Raw genomic sequence first — 18,046 nt, forward strand, 5'->3', positions numbered from 1 at the left:
TATTCACTATAACACGATTTTGTGCCCGTCTGCAGCTCTAGATAGACTTTTTTCTTTCGCGAGTCTTGTGCTGAGGCCGAATCGACGCTGTCTAGAAGACAGCCTGCTTCAGAAGCTCACACAGCAACCTACTCAGCAAAGCCGATCTTATGTGCAAAGTAAATGTATACTTTTTCTCAATTCACTGGTGTTCATTAGTGATTCGAGTGATTTGCTTAAACTATGCTATTCTAGCATAGCTCATTTAGTTGTCACCAAGCATGTCGATTTCGGTGCCCAATGCTTGTTACTGTTGCTGTGAAATAGTGTACTTTTTAATTGCGATTGATATGGATAATTATGTCATTATTACTAATTATGTACTTTGTAAGCCCCCCCCCCCCTCTGTGATGTCTTAATGGTGCTGAGGGTACTGTAATAAACAAATAAACTAAAAGTTTCAATGAACTGGAATTTTATTTACACCATTATGCTGCACTTATGTCTTTGCGGATTACAAGCATCTTTGAAATAAAAAAGAAGTATTCTAGTATCTGTATTGCAGAATCTGTATTCCGGAATACTTTTTTCGTCATGTTGCAAAAGTATCTCTGAAATATCCCGTTACGCTAAAGGCAAATATATCTCAGTATCTGTATTTTAGTCTTCCGGTCCATGTATTTCGATATCTGTATTCCGGAATACTTTTCAGAGTATCTCTGCCCAACCCTGCCATCAACATGACAGTGCTCTACGGTGCTCCTGCAATGCCTGGAATAAACGAACACACCTTACCACCGTCGGTTGGTGGTGAAGACTAGCATTTCAGTGACGTAGGCGGTAGCTTCTAGTATTCAATCCTCGGTGTATGTATGCAGCATTTTTTTGCACTAAAGCTTTCAGCGAGCATTACCTTGGGGTGCTATCAGTACTCGTTCTTTGCCAGCGCCTGTTTTTTCATGGTTTCAACGTCCCAGGAACATGAACCGTGCGTTGTTCGCGTGGCTTATTGCGAGCCGGCAACATGCTGAGATGTTGAGACGATATCGCTGCGGCGGCACACTACAGCTGAACTCCGAGTACGCCGTGTTAAACTCTCAACGAAAATACATTTCACGCAAAGTTGCATTCCTTAAATATTATACTGTGCATTAAACAATCGCACAAAAAAAACGTTGAAAGCACTTTCAACACGTCCTATATTTCAAGTAGCCACAGCCAAGCCTGGCCACTGCGTAGAAGCCAGCATACACTTGAAAACGCCGCACTTGGGTCGCTCTGCGCTCGTACGGTACACTCACTCCTGTGTTGTGAGACATTCGTAACACCAACGGCCAGTGCAACAATGACGTCACAGGCAAGTGTTTCTTCAGTTATTGAACGCATTAGAATCTACGTCGCCAAACGCGATACTATTGCCTTTTGCGATCGTTTGAGAATACGGGCCCTGCACCAATGGGTGTGCACTTTTGACTGACGTCACGACCTGGATGGCTGGTGACTCCACTGTCCGACTCATGAGCGAGACTAGCCATGGAGGCAATCGGCAGTTGCGCTTTGGTAGTCTGGGCGGGGCCTCTGTGGACTTCTTAATTTGTATCTGACTATCGAAACTACTGGCATAAATCCGGCCTTTCCCACCTGTGCGGTGAAAGTGAGCAAGAGGAACAGCGCGAGGAGGTGAGAGACCCCAAGTCGTGGACAGAGGTCTGTCAACAGCTGGATGTCGACATCAACAGTTCGTTTGAAGACTGTGTGCTGTGTAAGAGTGAGCTAATTACCTGGGCTGCACTGTAAGATCTGGAAATTGTTTCTAGTTTTCATCCCGAACAAAAAGCGTGCATTGAAGAAGATGCACTGGCAGAGGCAGATTCAAATCCTGTAACTCTAGCCCGGGGATGCAGGATGGCTTGTGAAGTTGAGACTTTGTGTCTCAGCAACAATCTGTGCCAGAGGAAGTGCACAAAAACAGACTCTCTGAACACCTTTATTACTTCTTACAGTTGAAGAGCACTAGTGCAAATGAAAATGAGATTTTTTTTTTGAAAATGAGATAGGTAGCAATGTAACTGCAACGCATTTTGTATATATTGATGTCGTAGGTTGGCAAGCTCACTCATGAGTCGACTCACTCAGGCTCACTCAGACTCAGATAGAGCCGTGAGTCTCCAGTCTGAGTGAGGCCAGTTGAGTATGAGTCTGGTTGAGAACAATTTTACTGAGTCCGAGTGAGTCGAGTTGAAGAAAATTTTGGCGAGTCTGAGTCCGAGTGAGCTCCACATTTTTTGCCGACCTATGGTCCTATATACTCAACTCCAGCATTACTATCAGCCTTATGTCGGCTCACGTTTATACTCACGTCTACTCACACATACTAAAAAGAACCAGTGGTGTAGCCAGGGGGTTGCACACCTAGCACGCATGCCCCCCCGCCCCCCCCCCCTCCCCCGAAATTTTTTCTGCCATGGGATACAGAGCAAAAAATGACAATTGACCACACTTGCCTGCCCGGCCCTCACTTCACATCAAGGAGGTGCCCCTCCTGAAACAAATTTCTTCCTATGCCCTTGCAAAGGAGTAGCGTTCGTAAGCCAATATTCATTGATCAGAGGCGTGAATTATGGGGGGGGGGAGCTGCCAGCTTGTAAAGATCATATGCCATGAGCGCAATCTGACAAAAGGAATACAGTCGATCCCGGATATATCGAACTCGGATATATCGAATTATTGGCTATATCGAATTATTGGCTATATCGAACAGTTGAGAAATCCCCTTGAATTTCCCCTGCAAAAGTATGGGGTTGGTGTGCACGTATATCGAACTCCCGCACAGCGAAACATCCGCTATATCGAATGCTGCCCCGCGCCGAAGCCCAGAAAGTGAATTTTTTCTAATAACTATTGATCATTTTTCGGCCGCGTTCTTGTAAGTTCCAATCCCTCGTCGCGCGCAGGTGACGAAATTGCGTTGCTCTAGTTCGTTGCGCAGCGCTTGTCAGTTCACCGGTATATTTGACGCGCGGTCCGCAGGTTTTAACACATGGGCTAGTGTTTTTCAAAGAGGCTGATTGCCGAGGGCACCAAAATGAGAATTCGAAGTGACTTGGCAGCTTTGTCGTAACGTTTGCATTCCCTTCATTGTCTCTTCGCACACGATGGCATGCGGGCCCGCAAAGCATGGCCTTCGAGATCCGCAACCTCGTAACATTTTTAGTGTTTTCGGTTTTAAAATGGTGATCTCAGAGGCTACGCTTTTTTTCGCATTTCTCGCCAAAGTAGCGGCTGCCGTCTGCAAAGCCAGAAGTGCCATCGGTATCGCCAACATGTCGGCGGTGGAGAAATGTTTCTTCGTGCAGCGTTGTGTCTTGCAGAATGTGTACTTCGCACTTTGTTCTTGATAAATCGTCATTCGGGAGTCGAACTAAGCATTGTCCCGCTCGTAGCGATGAAAATGATGACCGGTGCTTGGAACGACGTCAAGTAAAGCACCGTCGCGCACTGTTTCCTTACGGGCCTTGGTGCCAGGTGACGACTTCGGGCGCGTCATGACCGCCGACTACGGCGTACGGTGCGTCAGTGAATTTTGCGACTTAGCGTTTCCGGGCGCCGTATCGGACGGGAGCACAGTGAGTGACTTTATCGGTGCAGATAACGACGTAGCTGTTTCTTACTGCATCGATGCCGAGATCATAGCTGACGTTGCCGGTGCTGCGGAAATGGACCCGCATGGTTTGAAGATGCCAGTCGCCGTTGCCACCGCTAAACCCTTTACCGCGCTACAGAGCTCGCATCAGCGTTCAGCGTCGATCACCGCTGTTGTGGCGGAAGGTGCTGAATTTACTTATTTGGAAAGCTTCAATATTATTGACGATGACTTGATGAATTCACGGCGCGCAAGAAGCAAGACAAGTTGACGGACTTTTTTCATGCGAAATAAAGTGCGCTAACTTGCAAAAGAAGTTCTCGCCTTGTTCTTTAGCATATGTGAGCGAATCGTCATGTTCGCGCTTTTTACGATTTCAGAAAACTGTGTCGAGGCCTGCAGTGCCTTAATTAAAGCCTTACATACGCATATTTCGTATTTCGAATTATCGATATATCGAACTATTTCGCGGTCCCCTTCAAGTTCGATATATCCGGGATCGACTGTATTCGCTGCCATTGTTATGAGTGGTGCTGGCTAACACTCCCATAATTACACAAACATTAAATACCCAATAATGTGGATAAGGAAATGGCCACCCTAGCTCAATTGGTGGAGCATGAGATGCATAATTCGAAGGAGACATTATTTGCACTTTTTAACTGTAGTGTAACAATTATGACATAAATGGAAAGAAACTCAAGCGGGTGATAAAACAACTTGCTGGTGGTATGGAGCAAACCTACAACTATCGGACAATGCTTCCATGATGCAATGCCATCCTGAGATGGTGTACTGCTACAATTCTCTTTAGCATTTCCTATGTCATGGATATGTCACTATTATACAGTAGTACAACAGGCCAAAACAGATGGATAGGCAGAGGGCAGTTGTTAAAGATGCAAGCACAGTTAAAATGGTAATCATTTGAGCCATCAACAGCAGGGCATCAATGTCCGCTCACCGATCGAATGGTCTCGGTGAGAAGTGGCTGGCCTATGGCATCAGGTGGACCCAGCCACTGGGTGTACAGGTCAAGAAGGAAGTGCAGGCAAGAACGTAGGTCTAGCCCTGCAGCAGCCAGGCTGGCTTCACGTCGCAGACAGCCCACGCTGCCACCAGGTGGAGAGTACTGGCTCGATGAGGATGATGAAGATGAAGACAAGGGTGATGATGTGCTTGTCATGTCAGCCCCTTCTGCCAGGCCCACTGCTACACACATGTACTCAACTGAAACCTGTCAGAAATGAAGACATTTTTTTCAAACAACCCAGTGAGCACACAAAGGGGACAACACATGTTTTAAATGCACTGAAAGCTCTTTGAGCATGCAACTTACTCTTTGGAAGAGTGATCACACATGCAAAGATTTGCTTCTTATTATTTGTTACATTTGTAAAAATAATCAGCTCAGTGTCTTAATGTGGTGTACAGCATGAAAAAAATTATGCAATTGTTGTGGTTCCTCATAGACAGCAATAAGGTGGTGTCTAGAAAGTGACAACGATGCATTTGAGGTAAACATATTTCTATTCTGTGAAAGTAGAGCTTGGTGATCACATATTTTTCTTATTGTCAATGTTGAAGGTATATACACTATGCTTCATTGCTGAATAATTGGGTGCACATTAAGTTTCTACTTTGTTTTACAGCTCTAATACCATTTTTACATTATTTTTCTACTTTGGCCAATAAACACTGCCTGCCCATTCAATTTGGAGATGTATTAGAATCAGGGAAAATACTGCCACAGGTGTGTTTCTGTGTTTATTCTGCCTCTTGTTTAGTTTGACCAGCCAGGTATTTAGACCAATTTTGTCAGTCCTGTCAAGATCAAATTAATGAATTTCAAATGTAATCAATGAATTTTATTTATTTCAATCAACTTTATATGACGATTAAGTGATCTGTGACGACTATTATGATCTGATGAAACAAAACATATCAATGAGTGGATTATTAAAGAAATTGTGGAAACGGGCAAGAGCCCAAGATATCTGTAAACCACTATACAGGTACAAGAACACGTATGTTAGATAAGTTAATGTAGCTGTATAAATCTTGACACTTGTGAATTGTACATTTTCAAGGCAATTACTGTGAGTGAAATGAGAAGGTTCTGACATCGAGCAGAGATATGTAGCTAAGTACACATAAGATTAGAAGTGTCACAGAATGAACAGTGCTGTGAACAATTACATGCACATGTATATGTACTTTTGTACAAAAATTAACATAGGAAAATTATGCGTGTTTCTATTATACAGACTTGCAAAAAATGCGTAATAAATACTCAAATCAGGAGAATCTATCAACTTAAGGCATTTGTGCCGATCAAAGCTACAGATATAGGCTATGAGAAACAATCGAGGGCTCTAGATTATTACTGATCAAGTGATGTTAAAGTGTGCCAAAATCTCAGCAAATGGGCATTACAGCACTCTGCTGCCATTGGAGTATGGCTGCAGTGAGTGGGAAACAAACCCGTAAGCTTGTGGTTGGCAGAATAATGCCACTGTCTACAATTCACTGAGGCGGTTTCAAAACAAGGTGGCATGCAAAAGAAACCAACAGTAGATGACTAAGCCTTATTCTCAGATAATGTGAGTACCGAATCCGAGGCCTATAATTTTTAGAATTTCATTTCAGATAACTTTCGATTTATTTTTTAAGTGATGAATAAGAACATGTTTTGAATTTGTCACTGCAAATTTACATCGTACCTGACCGAGTGAGTATTCAGTGTGGCGGCACATTTTCTCAATGTTGGAACGTCCCCAGGCCATGCTGGTGCTGCAATAAGACACGTGAATCGGTAACTCAGCCCTGTAAAAAGAAGTGAGGTGTTCATACTTCAGTTTTAGCATCTTCAGAAGAGCTTCATGAACTGGGGTTCGAACAGCCTGCAGTCGCTTTCCACACCTGAAAAGCCAAGAAACACACAAAAATGACTTAAATTACTTTTTTAGTACCTATATAATGTTCACGCCACAAACACTACAATACGCAAGCATAGCATGGGCAGTCCATTTTAGAAGCCTGCTGCGCTGGTCCTCCTGATCTGGCACCCTGCTGCAACCCCACATTGTGGCATCTGTGGGAGCTACAGCATCACAACGAAACACAAAGCAAAAGACATTGAATCGCTGCTACCAGGCAGCACTAGTACAGTATGCTAAAAAGAGAAACAAAATTATGTTTATCAATAATGATGAACTAAGAATTTTAAAAAAATTACTACCTGCCTGCATTGTTAATAGCACAAATCAAACTTCTTGACGCTATATTTTTTTTTATGTTGTGGGTATTAGGGTATTTTCAACTTGACAGTGACACATTATGCACAGATCCACACACACATCTTTAACCTGTTCTCAGAGCCTGGCGATTTCTTAGCCACTTGGAATGAAATTTTTATCCCTACTAGTATAAAGCTCTTTACCTCACTACAGAAATGCAGCTTTTGCATCGTGCTGTGTTGCCAAAAATAACTTCCAATGTCCCTCAGCGCAAAAACCTTTGACTTTGCTTGTGTTTAACTATTGTTAATGATTTTGGAATTGGTAGGAAACAGTGTGACAGTAGTGCTTAGATTAAGAAAACAAAGTGCCAAATGACAAGGACACAGGGTAGTTACCGAGTATGAAATGCCTTGCTGATTTTGGATGCTGCCAAAATAGCCTTGAAAGCACAGAAAACTCACCGTGTGTGGACAAAGGCAAAGGGCTTATCCCGTGGTTGGTGCAGTAGGGTGCTGCTGTGAGGGTTACCAGGCTGAGGCAGCTGCAGCGACTGCAGCAGCAAGCTGGTGATGCAGCGTACCGAGAGACACTGCACGGCCACTCGCTCTTGCTCGTCCTGTGGAGGCAACCCAAACCATCCCCAATGAATCGGAAAGCCTCAATAACTACAAACTTCTGCTTTGGTGTGAGCAGTAGCAACAAGAAATGAAGCAAAAGGAAACAGTGTTTGTGGCTTACTGTAAGCACCCTCTGCAATCAAAGTCAACCATGTCCCATTAGGGTGTAGAAGCAGACAGAAAAAACATTATTTCAAGGATGAATGCATGCACACTCCTTTGCATCAAGGACATTAATAAAGTGCCTTCTTTCTGTACAGCAATGTTTAACATTAGCCAATAAAAAACACATATAAGTCCAGATAGATAAATAAATAAATAAATAAATAAGCCAATAAAAACACATATAAGTCCAGATAGATAAATAAATAAATAAATAAATAAATAAATAAATAAATAAATAAATAAATAAATAAAGACTGAAAGAAAGAAAAAAATTTCAAACCTCAGCTGTCTCCTGTTCTGCAGATGGAGATGTATTGAGAACACCCAAGAGTGCCATCCATGTTTCTTCAAACTGCTGTCGTGAAATCCAACCTGGAGGAATAAAAGTATACACAGCCTATTTTGACAAAAATATCTGAAATATGCACACACTATATATAAATATTGATGTGTGGAAAAAGAGAATGTAATGATAATACATTTTTACAGTGCAACATTAGCTAATGCGTTATTGCTGGCATGAGTACGGTTTTGGCGGCAAGTGTCAAGGAAGTTAAGTTATGTCATGTAAACAAACTAACTTCGTGATTACAGAACAAGGTTACACTGCAAATATGGGTAATAATGTACCACATCAGTTCTTCTTTAGTGTGATGTTTTGATTTATCTACTTAGTACTAGCATGTGTACTATAAGTACACGAAAGATTAAAGGGGTCCTGCACCCAAAATTAAGCATGTCGTTTTTATCGGCCGTTTGCTTGCTGTGGGTCTTGATGACTGTTGTGGCACCAGTGAAATCGGAGAGAGCAAAGCGTTTTATATTTTATTTCTGAAGCGGGTGTTCGCGCCGACGGCACCGTCTTACATCAGTAATTTCTGCTGCAGGAAGCGAGGTATCGCTGACCTTATGCTGGTCATATTGATTGGTTGGAAATGAATATACTGTGCATGCTTGCGATGTACTCATTGTAAGTAATTGGCAAGTTATGTTGTATTTAATACTTGTTAGAGCTGCAAAAAAGACACCAATTGGTGCATCAATTAAAATTTTTGTGCAACTGTGACACAGGTAACGCTGTTAAACGCTGTACGCAAATCACAGCCTTCACCAATTCACCGTAATTTGCATTTCTGCATCAGGGTGAAACCATCCATTTTCATCCATTTCTCCATAGCAAAACACAAAATTTCCCTGCACTGTCACCTGCTGGTGTTATAGTTTTCAGCTGCCACCATTATTCTGTTCAGTCAACTTGAGTGTCTGCGTATTCATCATTCCACCACGTTCCACTTGGCGTTCCTGCATGGTCCTCGTCGCTGTCCTCATGTGGCATTGGCCCCGGTGGCATTCCTGGAACTCCTACTTAGCGGTGTGTCATCGTGCAACAACGACACATCGCATGTCACTTCTTTGTGGGAGCTTGCGTTCAAAGTCCGTCCAGTCAGAACAGCTCATCGTTTCTAACGCATTATGACCTCCCTTTTGTCAACATAGAGTCGTCTGCTAACTTGTGTGGCACCAAATAAGTCAAAAAGTGTGGTGCCCGCTTATGCCAGGAAGGCCACCATATGCTGCAGAGTTACAGTATAGCAAAATAGAGGAAAATGTAAGCTGCGTTCTGACTGTAACCAGACAAAACCAGCCTGACACATCACTGTGAGAGTGAAATACGAAAGGGTATGCCGATTTCTGTCGTCTGCTTTTCTTCTGAATTGGTAAGTTCAATAACTTCTGCATGCATGCATCTACCACCAAAAAACTTTTTGCATTCGTCTCAGGACGATGCTAGGAACGCGTTGCAATGTAAAACTATTGGGGGGAAATTTTGGTGCAGGGCCCCTTTAACAGTTAGAATGCCAGTTACAGAGTAAATCTTTTCAAGGATGACTTTTTCCAAATAATGAAACACATTTGCACCTGAATGCCATACAATTATGATGTGTGGCTCATATGTATGGTCACATACCCAGTAGGTTCACACGATATATGTATTCTTGCAGCAGGTCTCGGTCCAGCAAGAAGTCAGCTGGGGGTGGCGGGACAACAGTGTGCCACTCTCCACTCACATGAGGTACCCAGTTCATCTGCCACATGATGGGTGGTGTCCGAACAAAACTGTTCACCAGCGGTAGGCGAGCCACACCTATGAATTAAGTAAAACATACTCTCACTGACTCTGATTTTTATATTAGCACAGATTTAGAAAATGCTATCAATTTCCCAGGTTTAAAGTTATAAGAAGAAGAAGAAGAGAGAGAAAAACTTGAACTTTATTAGATTACACAATTTCAGTGTTCAGTAGGGATGTTCAAACACTTGGGTCTTTGATAGAAGATATATATTCGATTTGCTGTTTTGAACAAAGGGGTACTAATCAATTTTCTGAATGCTCCACTAGAAATATTATACAATTAGTATTACTTGAATACTATACACAGGTTCCTAGGTTCAGCTTCCCCATGGACAGACAATGCATACATAGCTTACACTGAGCAAATGTAAGGTGAATAGCCATTGATGCAAAAAAGACCTTCAATAGCTTGGTACTTTCAAATAGCAATGAAGTTGAAGTATTGCACCCCCCCCCCCCCCCAAAAAAAAATTTAGTGCTGTGCTCAAGCTTCTTCAACAGAAATTTAACTGTAAGCAGTTATGACATGTTTGCGTGATGCAGCAAAGAAAGCACTCTGGCAGCTTAGGCAGCAACTAGGCATCTAACAACACAAGCACGATTAGGACTGGTACCAGTGGCTTAGCACTTCTCACCCCATGCACCATCCAGTGCACAGGAGACAAGAATCTATCAATGTTAATTAATACTAGGTCACCTAGCCATTATAGGACTGTAACAGCAGCTCTTTCACCTCAATCTGCGTTATTTCTGTGTAACCCAGCTACAACAATTATCAGTTAAAACATAATATTTTTTAAATAGCTTGAATACTGTTATAAGTAGGTTGGACTTCAATTGCTGTTGCAGTAAAAGTAAGCAGAACAGCAACATGTCGCTGGGAAAATTGTTGCTCGTATAACTGATATCACCTAGACATACTAGAAAGATGAAAAAGGTAAGAGAAGCTTGCAAAGAAAGATTATATTCCTTAATCAATGACTCTATGATATGAAATACCTTTTAGAAATTCTCGCAGATAACGTTCCTTTATGCATAAGGCCTTGTGCAATTTCGTTAAAAAGCAATGCAGGGTCTTGGTAACTTTGATTCCAAGTAAAAAGAAAAGTCACTGCTATTTAATCATCAGCAGTAACTAAGCTAGTACTATACTGATACGCCAACAATGATGAATGGAGGAAAAACTTACCTTTGATCACTCTGTGCAACGTAGTTTTTATAAATACAGGGATATGAGCTTCCCTTCCTGAACGTTCCAGCCAGCCTACAAGCTCAGCTACGTGAACACAGGCCTGCTGTACATGCACATATTCTGCACACAAAGAAAGAAACTTAACTGATCAGTTGTTTGCCACAAGCATGAAGTGACAACGGTAAAACGACTATGTAACTCTCTGTGTAGAGTTATACCCATGCCACACGGGCACAGAAAATGGCGTTAACTTCCCAATGTCTTAGGATTTAATGCCATCTGTGTGGTGCCACACAGGCAAATCAAATTACATTCACCTTAATGCCATTTGTCACCTTCGCCAGAACTCATTCGACTGAGAAATGCATACTCTCAATGCCACAGCTATCTCAGTGTAGTAAGTATACATGAAACATTGGAAATAGCATCTATCATGTAAAAAATGTTTTGTACACGACTTCTAAAAAATCTCGTGTTATTTCCCAGTCACACTATAGAGCAATTCCATTCAGAATTGCAATGGCTCTGACATGACAGGTGCCACATTGCTTTTTGGGGTACAACACGTAATGCAAGTCGCTATGGTCGATTGCAACATTGTAAAAGACAGCAACAAACTCAAACTAATGGCACCATAGTATGCTTATTTTTCTACATTTCACCAGCCTTGAACACATATTAGACGAGAAAAATGGGTGTTTATTTTTTATCATCCTAATATTGCTCATTTCAGAAGTCATTGTTATCTACATCATCAGGTCAAATGCCATTAAGTTTAGACTTAATGTTTAAATGTGTATTATACACACCTGGGGAACTGCCTCTAGTTTTTCGAGGCACTACCTTTACCGGGAAGCTTTTCCAGCCTTTTACTGAAAGAAGTGAAAAAAGGTCATGAGAGATAAGTAAAAAATGAAATCCCAACAGAAATTCCATACAAACAGCAGCAGCATATCCTATTTTTGACAAAGAATGTACTTACAGTGATTGATAAGGTGATAGATGGCAGTTGTGATAGAACAGACCCACGTCACATGCTTCTGGAGGCCAATGAGAGATGACAGGCTTGGGCTGCTCAGCACAGCATCCAGTGCTTGCAGAAACTCCTCCAAGTTGTTGCAAGAAAAGTAGTCAGGAGTCTCTGTCATCCATCGTATTGCCTGTAAAACCGAGTCACAAAAGCTCAGCGCTCTACAAAGACAACCACTGCCTACGGAAACAATGCACACATACCGCCAATAGCTTTTAGTGGAAATCCTACTGTCATCCTAAGCTCTTTTTGTGTTAGTACAGGGTCCATTATAAAAGTAATGCACATGATTTTATTGTGACGCGCCTATTGGTGGCAGCGCGGTAAAACTGGACGGGTAATGTGGTGGGAGGTCTGCCCTTCCAACGCAGCTGGTCGCCAGTTTACTACGAGCAGTGTGAGCGGAAAGACATGCCTCTATGTGAAATGTTTTTTTTTTTCGACATTGTAACACGGCGCGATGGAGAGTTTGCTTGAACATCTATACGCTGTCAAGTTTTGCGTGAAGCTTGAAAAGAATGCAACCAAAACATTCCAGATGCTTCAAGAGGCCTTCAAGGACGACTGCATTTCAAGGTCACAGTCCGGGAGGTGGCACAAGGCGTTCACAGAGGGCCGGGAGGAGGTCGCCGACAAACCCCGTTCTGGACGCCCAACAGCAACCAGAACTGACAAAAACGTGGATAGTGTGCGCGAAGTTTTGCGTTCCGACCGTCGATTGAGCATTAGCAAATTGCTGACATCCTACACATGTCCACATTTGCGGTACATGATACAGTGACCGAGGTTCTGCAAATGTGCAAGGTCTGCGTGAAGCTTGTGCCGAAAGTGTGGACAGAAGATCAGAAAGAACTTCAGAGTTTTGCGCTGTCAAGAATTGTTGGATTTGATTCAAAATGAGCCGGACTTTCTTAACTCTGTTGTAATCGGAGACGAATCCTGGATGTTTGAGTACGACTCAGAATCAAAAAGGCAGAGCATGAGTGGCACATAAAATCAACCCCCGCCCCAAGAAAGTGCTATGAGCAAGTCTCCCATCAAAACGATGCTCATTGTCTTCTTTGATGCCTGAGGAATTGTCCAGTTTGAGTTTATACCACAGGGAGAAACTTTCAATCGTCCTTTTACCTGGAGGTGCTCAAGAGATTGAAACACCGGGTCGCACGCGTGAGGGCTGACATCAGACATGGTCAAGCTCAACCATGAAAATGCCCCCAGCCACAAGTCTTTCGTTACCAACTTCCTGGCCCGGAGCAACACCCCTGTGGTCCCCCATCCCCCTTACAGTCCCGACTTGGCTCCGTGCGACTTTTTTTTTTTTGTTTGTTTCCCCGACTGAAGAGAGAGTTGAAAGGAAAGCATTGCGAGATTGTGGAAAACATCTAAAAGCATGTTATAACGTTCCTGAGAGACATTCCCATCAAGGACTTTCAGGGTGCTTTCCAGGCGTGGCAGACACGTCTCCGCAAGTGTATTGACACAGGTGGAGAGTATTTTGAAGAATTTTAACCATTTGTACAGGTCTGATCAATAAATCTACTTTTTCCAGAAAATGTGCATTACTTTTATAATGAACCTTGTATGTTTTGAAGGGGCCGTGCAACACTTTTTCAACATAATCAGAAAACATAGTCAAGGCTCATGTGAACATATAAGCCAAATATTGCCCTACACACTGCAGGGAACTTAAAATTGTGTGTCAATGACAACCAAAAATTGCTTGCTCTCTCTGCTTGGAAAACTACGCAGCAGGCAGGAGCAAGTGGGCCCAACAAGCATTTTGGCACTGCATCTCTGAAACGGTGCCAAAATCAAGGAGAGGACAGAGGAGCATAGCCATCTGGGAGCTTGTTGTCTGTGACCTCTGACATTTCTCAAGACCAAAAAAGTCCTGCACAAGTGGTTTGTCGATGTCCGTGCCAAAAATATCCCTGTGCATAGTCTAATGCTAACTGAGAAGGTAAGGTGCTTTGCAATTGTATTCATAGAGGACAACCTTTGTGGCAGAAGTGGTTGGCTCCACTGTTGCAAAAACTGCTGCGGCAACATCAGAAAAGTGATTTTGGGGGAAAGTGAGCTGTCACTGGCCATGACAAGGAAAAATGGCTTTCTGAGGAGTGGCCGGAAATCAGTGCGATGTTTTCTCCTTCAGGCACTTTTAATGCTGACGCAACTGGATTTTTCTGGCAGATGCTGCCAAGCAAGTCCCTCAACCTACATGGCAGCACAAGCCATGGCGATAAGATGAGTAAAGCGCGTGTTACGATCCTGTTAATGGTGAGCATGGACGGATCATGCATACTCAAGCCACTCGTGGTACATGAAGAATTGCAGGAACCTCCAAGTGCGCTACAGTTTCAACAGAAAAGCATGCATGACCCGTAAGCATTTCTCGAAGTGGCTCCAGGACAGAGATGTCAATTGGGAAGTCTGACCACCGGGCGTGTCTCTTGCTTAGACAATTGCTTGGTGCATCACACCACCTGCCAGCTGAAGAACATCGAAGTCAGATGTTGTCCATTGAACACAACAGCAAAACTTCAGCCTCACGACAGGGGAATATCAAGGCATTTAAGATTTACTGCAGGACTTTGTGAATGCCCCAGAGGAAGACTTTAAAGAAGTTCCAGATGACAATGGTGCAGGGGTGCAACAGCCGAAACAGGATTTGGAGCAATTTTTGGAGCAGCAAAATGTCGCTTTTGGAGCACAAAAATCCAAATTTAGAGCAGGTAACGAAAAAAACGTGCATTTTTTAGCACGAAATCCCAAATTGCAGTAACCTGTTGCGGCACCACGTGGCAGCTACATTACCTACACTCTGTCATTTATTGGCTCTGGGGCAGTATCTGGGAGTGACAGAGCCATAATTGCAGCCCACCTGAGCACCTCAAGGTGCCACATTATGAACTACTTCCCAGAATCTGCCCCTGACGCATGGCTTGTGGCCACTTATGAAGCTGGTATAGCCTTCTTTGCACATGAACATGTTGAAGCTGAAAATTAGTTGGTGGAGCTTCAGGAAAACAGATGACGGCAAAGTTTACCACTGCAAGCCTTGACGTATACTGACTAGGGAATGCAGATATGTTTGTCCTTCTCCATAAGATGGCTGTAAAGCTTTTTTTGCAGTTTCAAAGACATACGCATGTGAGCATGATTTTTTAGGCTTGCATACGTGAGAAGCAAACACGGCTAGAAACATGTTGAATGTGTGGCTGCAGACTGCACAACTTAGTGACAAGCTGTCGAGACTGAATTGACGTGGCACTTGTGTTACACCATTCTTTGCCAGGTAACAATAAAAGGAACCTATTTCATGCTACATGTGGTGCTAATTTATAACCAGCCCCCCTTGTCTCACTGCAAGGGGTCGTCCATGAGAAAATATTCCAAAGCCAGGGGAATTCATCTTAAACCTTTTCAATCACTGGCTTGACTCAACGTAAGAACACAACGTCTATCTTTTGTTATGTTCTTATGTTGAGTCAAGCCAGTGATTAAAAAGGTTTAAAAAGGGGTCTTCCATCACTTCCACTGGTCCACAAGGGGTCCTCAACACATCCATGGGTGAGAACCATTGGCCTAAAAATGATGTGGCCTACAATACATATCACAAAAGCAAAACTCAATGTTGCTTTAAGTGAAAAGAAGAATTAGGTAAAGATGAATTAATGGTAGTATACATTCCATTAGCATTCATCTGAATTCTTTGCTATTCATATGTCATTATTAGAAAACAAGGAGGCACATATAGACTTTTTCACAGGAGAGATGAAACACCTCCTTCCTGGACTGTGGCACGAGAGTACAAGTGCTGATATCAGTGCCTTGGCAGTGCGTTTTTCGGGAATCACGCCTATTCACCACAGCCCAGAGGGGATTATGGCAGTGCCCAGGGAGCCTTCTATGAAAAGGTGTATATACTGCAGTAAAGTGCACCACCCACCTCAGCACAGAGCACGGCAAACCTGGCCACATCCTCAAGACTATCGATCGGCATATCAGCAGCTAAGGCTGCCAGGCCATCCAGGTATGTGGTCACAGGTGGTGCCAGCCAGCACAGCATATCCCACACCTGTGTCGTAATCATTTAGAGCAGACAGTCGTAAACACAGTTTCCACAATGCAGTGACATAGCAAATGCCCTCTAAGTTCTAACTTGAGAAAGTCCACAGTGTAACCAAAGCCCTACTGGAATTTATGGTAGAAACAATGGGGCTGTTGAACTTCCCACATGCTTCATGGCCACAGAGCAGTTACACCTGTTTGGTAGGGTGAAGTATCCATTTTTGCTTTCTGAACTCGGTGGTTGGTAAGAAACGTCACTCTGAGTTTTGAGTCCTTGTTGGTTTGTCTGTGCCATGAACAGTCAAAGCAGGATATATCAAAATACAGTCGAACACGGATATATGGAACCCACATACTATATCGAATTTTCGGCTATATCGAACTCGTAAATTATTCCCTTGAAAATCCTTTGTAAAAGTATACAAATTCGCACGTCTATATAGAACACTATTTTTACCCGCCATCGGATATATCGAACGTCGTGTGAGCTGGAAGGCGCGCTTCGGCACTCGCTGAGCCCCGCGACCCTCGCGGCACCGCGCCTCAGCAGACACCTGAAACGCTTGAAAAACGTGAGGGCGAGAGGGCTCGGACTGTACTACTGTTGGGTGCGTTCTCCAACTTGTGGAACGACTTTTTTTCTCTCTCTCTCTCTCTCTCTCTTTCTCATGCTTTCTCCGCGTTACCGTTGGCTTGGAGAGCAGGAACGAAGGAGCCGGCGGCCTCCTCTTTTAGCCTTTTTTTTTTTTTTTTCAGAGCAGGAACGGAGAAGCTGGCGGCCTCCTCCTTTCGCCTTTTCTTTCTTTTTTTTTGTTGCTGTTTTGTGAGTTTTGATCAGCCAACCACAGCTCGCACCATTCGTACATCGCTGCTGCCCTCGCAGGTAGCCCGGGCGCCCGGGTAGCCATCGCCGCCATCGCGAGTGATCGCGAGGGCTTTGTTGGCGGAGTTCCCTTCCGTGAGTTGTCGCATACCACCGCATTCCTCTTTTGCGTGCGTGCTCCCCTGCGAGTTCAAAAACATCTAGCTGAAGTTTCTGCTGGCCAACACGACAGCGAAGCTGCAACCACTCGACCAGGGCATCATCAAGTCTTTCAAGGTGGCCTACAGGAGGCGACTCCTTGATAGGCTGCTGGTCAACCTCCGCATGGGCACCGAGCTGAAGGTTGACCTGCTTGGTGCCATTCAAATGGTGACGGGCACCTTGTGAGACGTGAAGACGGACACAGTGGCCAAATGCTTCCGGAAGGCAGGCTTCATGACGGTGGAACTTGGGGAACCCAGTAAAGACGGCGACGACAAGCGCATAGACTACGCATTTCATGAGTTGTTGTCCCTCTTCCCGGCTGCTGTTCCATCCGAAGTGTCTGCGGACAATTTTGAGGAAGCGGACTGCAATGTTCAGGCTGTTGCGAGCCTCGCTGACGAGGACATTGTAGCTGCAGTCACAGGAACCCAGGATGTCCAGGCCAACAGCTCAAGTGGCGACCAAGGTCGTTCGTACGAGGCAGCGGCTACATGCGCGTACTTTGCCGCTGAAGTGGCGGCAGCGTTCGGCTCAATTCGCCATTTTTGCAGCGACATGGAGTGAACCGGGCTGTCGCACCTGGAGAGCCTCGATAAGATCGAGGCCAGCGTCTTCAACTTCATTTCGAAGACGAAGAAGCAGGCCAAGATAAGCGATTTTTTTCGCGCAAATAAAACATTCTGTTGCATCGTGTGTGTGGAATTAGCTGTCATTCTTAAATGCGCCGATTGTGGGTGATCGTCCGCCACTGGTAAGGTCTCGGGGCCTGTATTTTTTTATATCGAATTTTTCATATATCGAACTAATTCGCGATCCCCTTCGAGTTCAATATATCCATGTTCGACTGTATTTGCCATGTCGAACAGTTGTAACATTCTCTTGGAAATCCCAAGCAAAAGTATAGTCCTGTACTATGTGTAAACTCTCGTTTTCCTCCATATTCGAT

The 18,046-nt window shown here is 43.8% G+C and overlaps 1 protein-coding gene across 1 annotated transcript in view; it reads right to left on the reverse strand.

The window, feature by feature from the left end:
• LOC119379130 (huntingtin) overlaps positions 1-18,046 on the reverse strand; it is a 196,346-nt gene that overhangs the window by 42,002 nt on the left and 136,298 nt on the right. The window contains exons 41-50 of the mRNA XM_037648317.2: positions 15,952-16,080; positions 11,955-12,132; positions 11,782-11,844; positions 10,970-11,092; positions 9,616-9,792; positions 7,927-8,018; positions 7,326-7,480; positions 6,476-6,544; positions 6,346-6,415; positions 4,587-4,859 (exon numbers count right to left, since the gene is read on the reverse strand). Of these exons, the coding sequence (XP_037504245.1) occupies positions 4,587-4,859; positions 6,346-6,415; positions 6,476-6,544; positions 7,326-7,480; positions 7,927-8,018; positions 9,616-9,792; positions 10,970-11,092; positions 11,782-11,844; positions 11,955-12,132; positions 15,952-16,080 (1,329 nt within the window). The remainder of the gene's footprint in view (positions 1-4,586; positions 4,860-6,345; positions 6,416-6,475; positions 6,545-7,325; positions 7,481-7,926; positions 8,019-9,615; positions 9,793-10,969; positions 11,093-11,781; positions 11,845-11,954; positions 12,133-15,951; positions 16,081-18,046) is intronic.

Source organism: Rhipicephalus sanguineus, chromosome 1 (genome assembly GCF_013339695.2).
Source record: "Rhipicephalus sanguineus isolate Rsan-2018 chromosome 1, BIME_Rsan_1.4, whole genome shotgun sequence".
Lineage (NCBI taxonomy): Eukaryota > Metazoa > Arthropoda > Arachnida > Ixodida > Ixodidae > Rhipicephalus > Rhipicephalus sanguineus.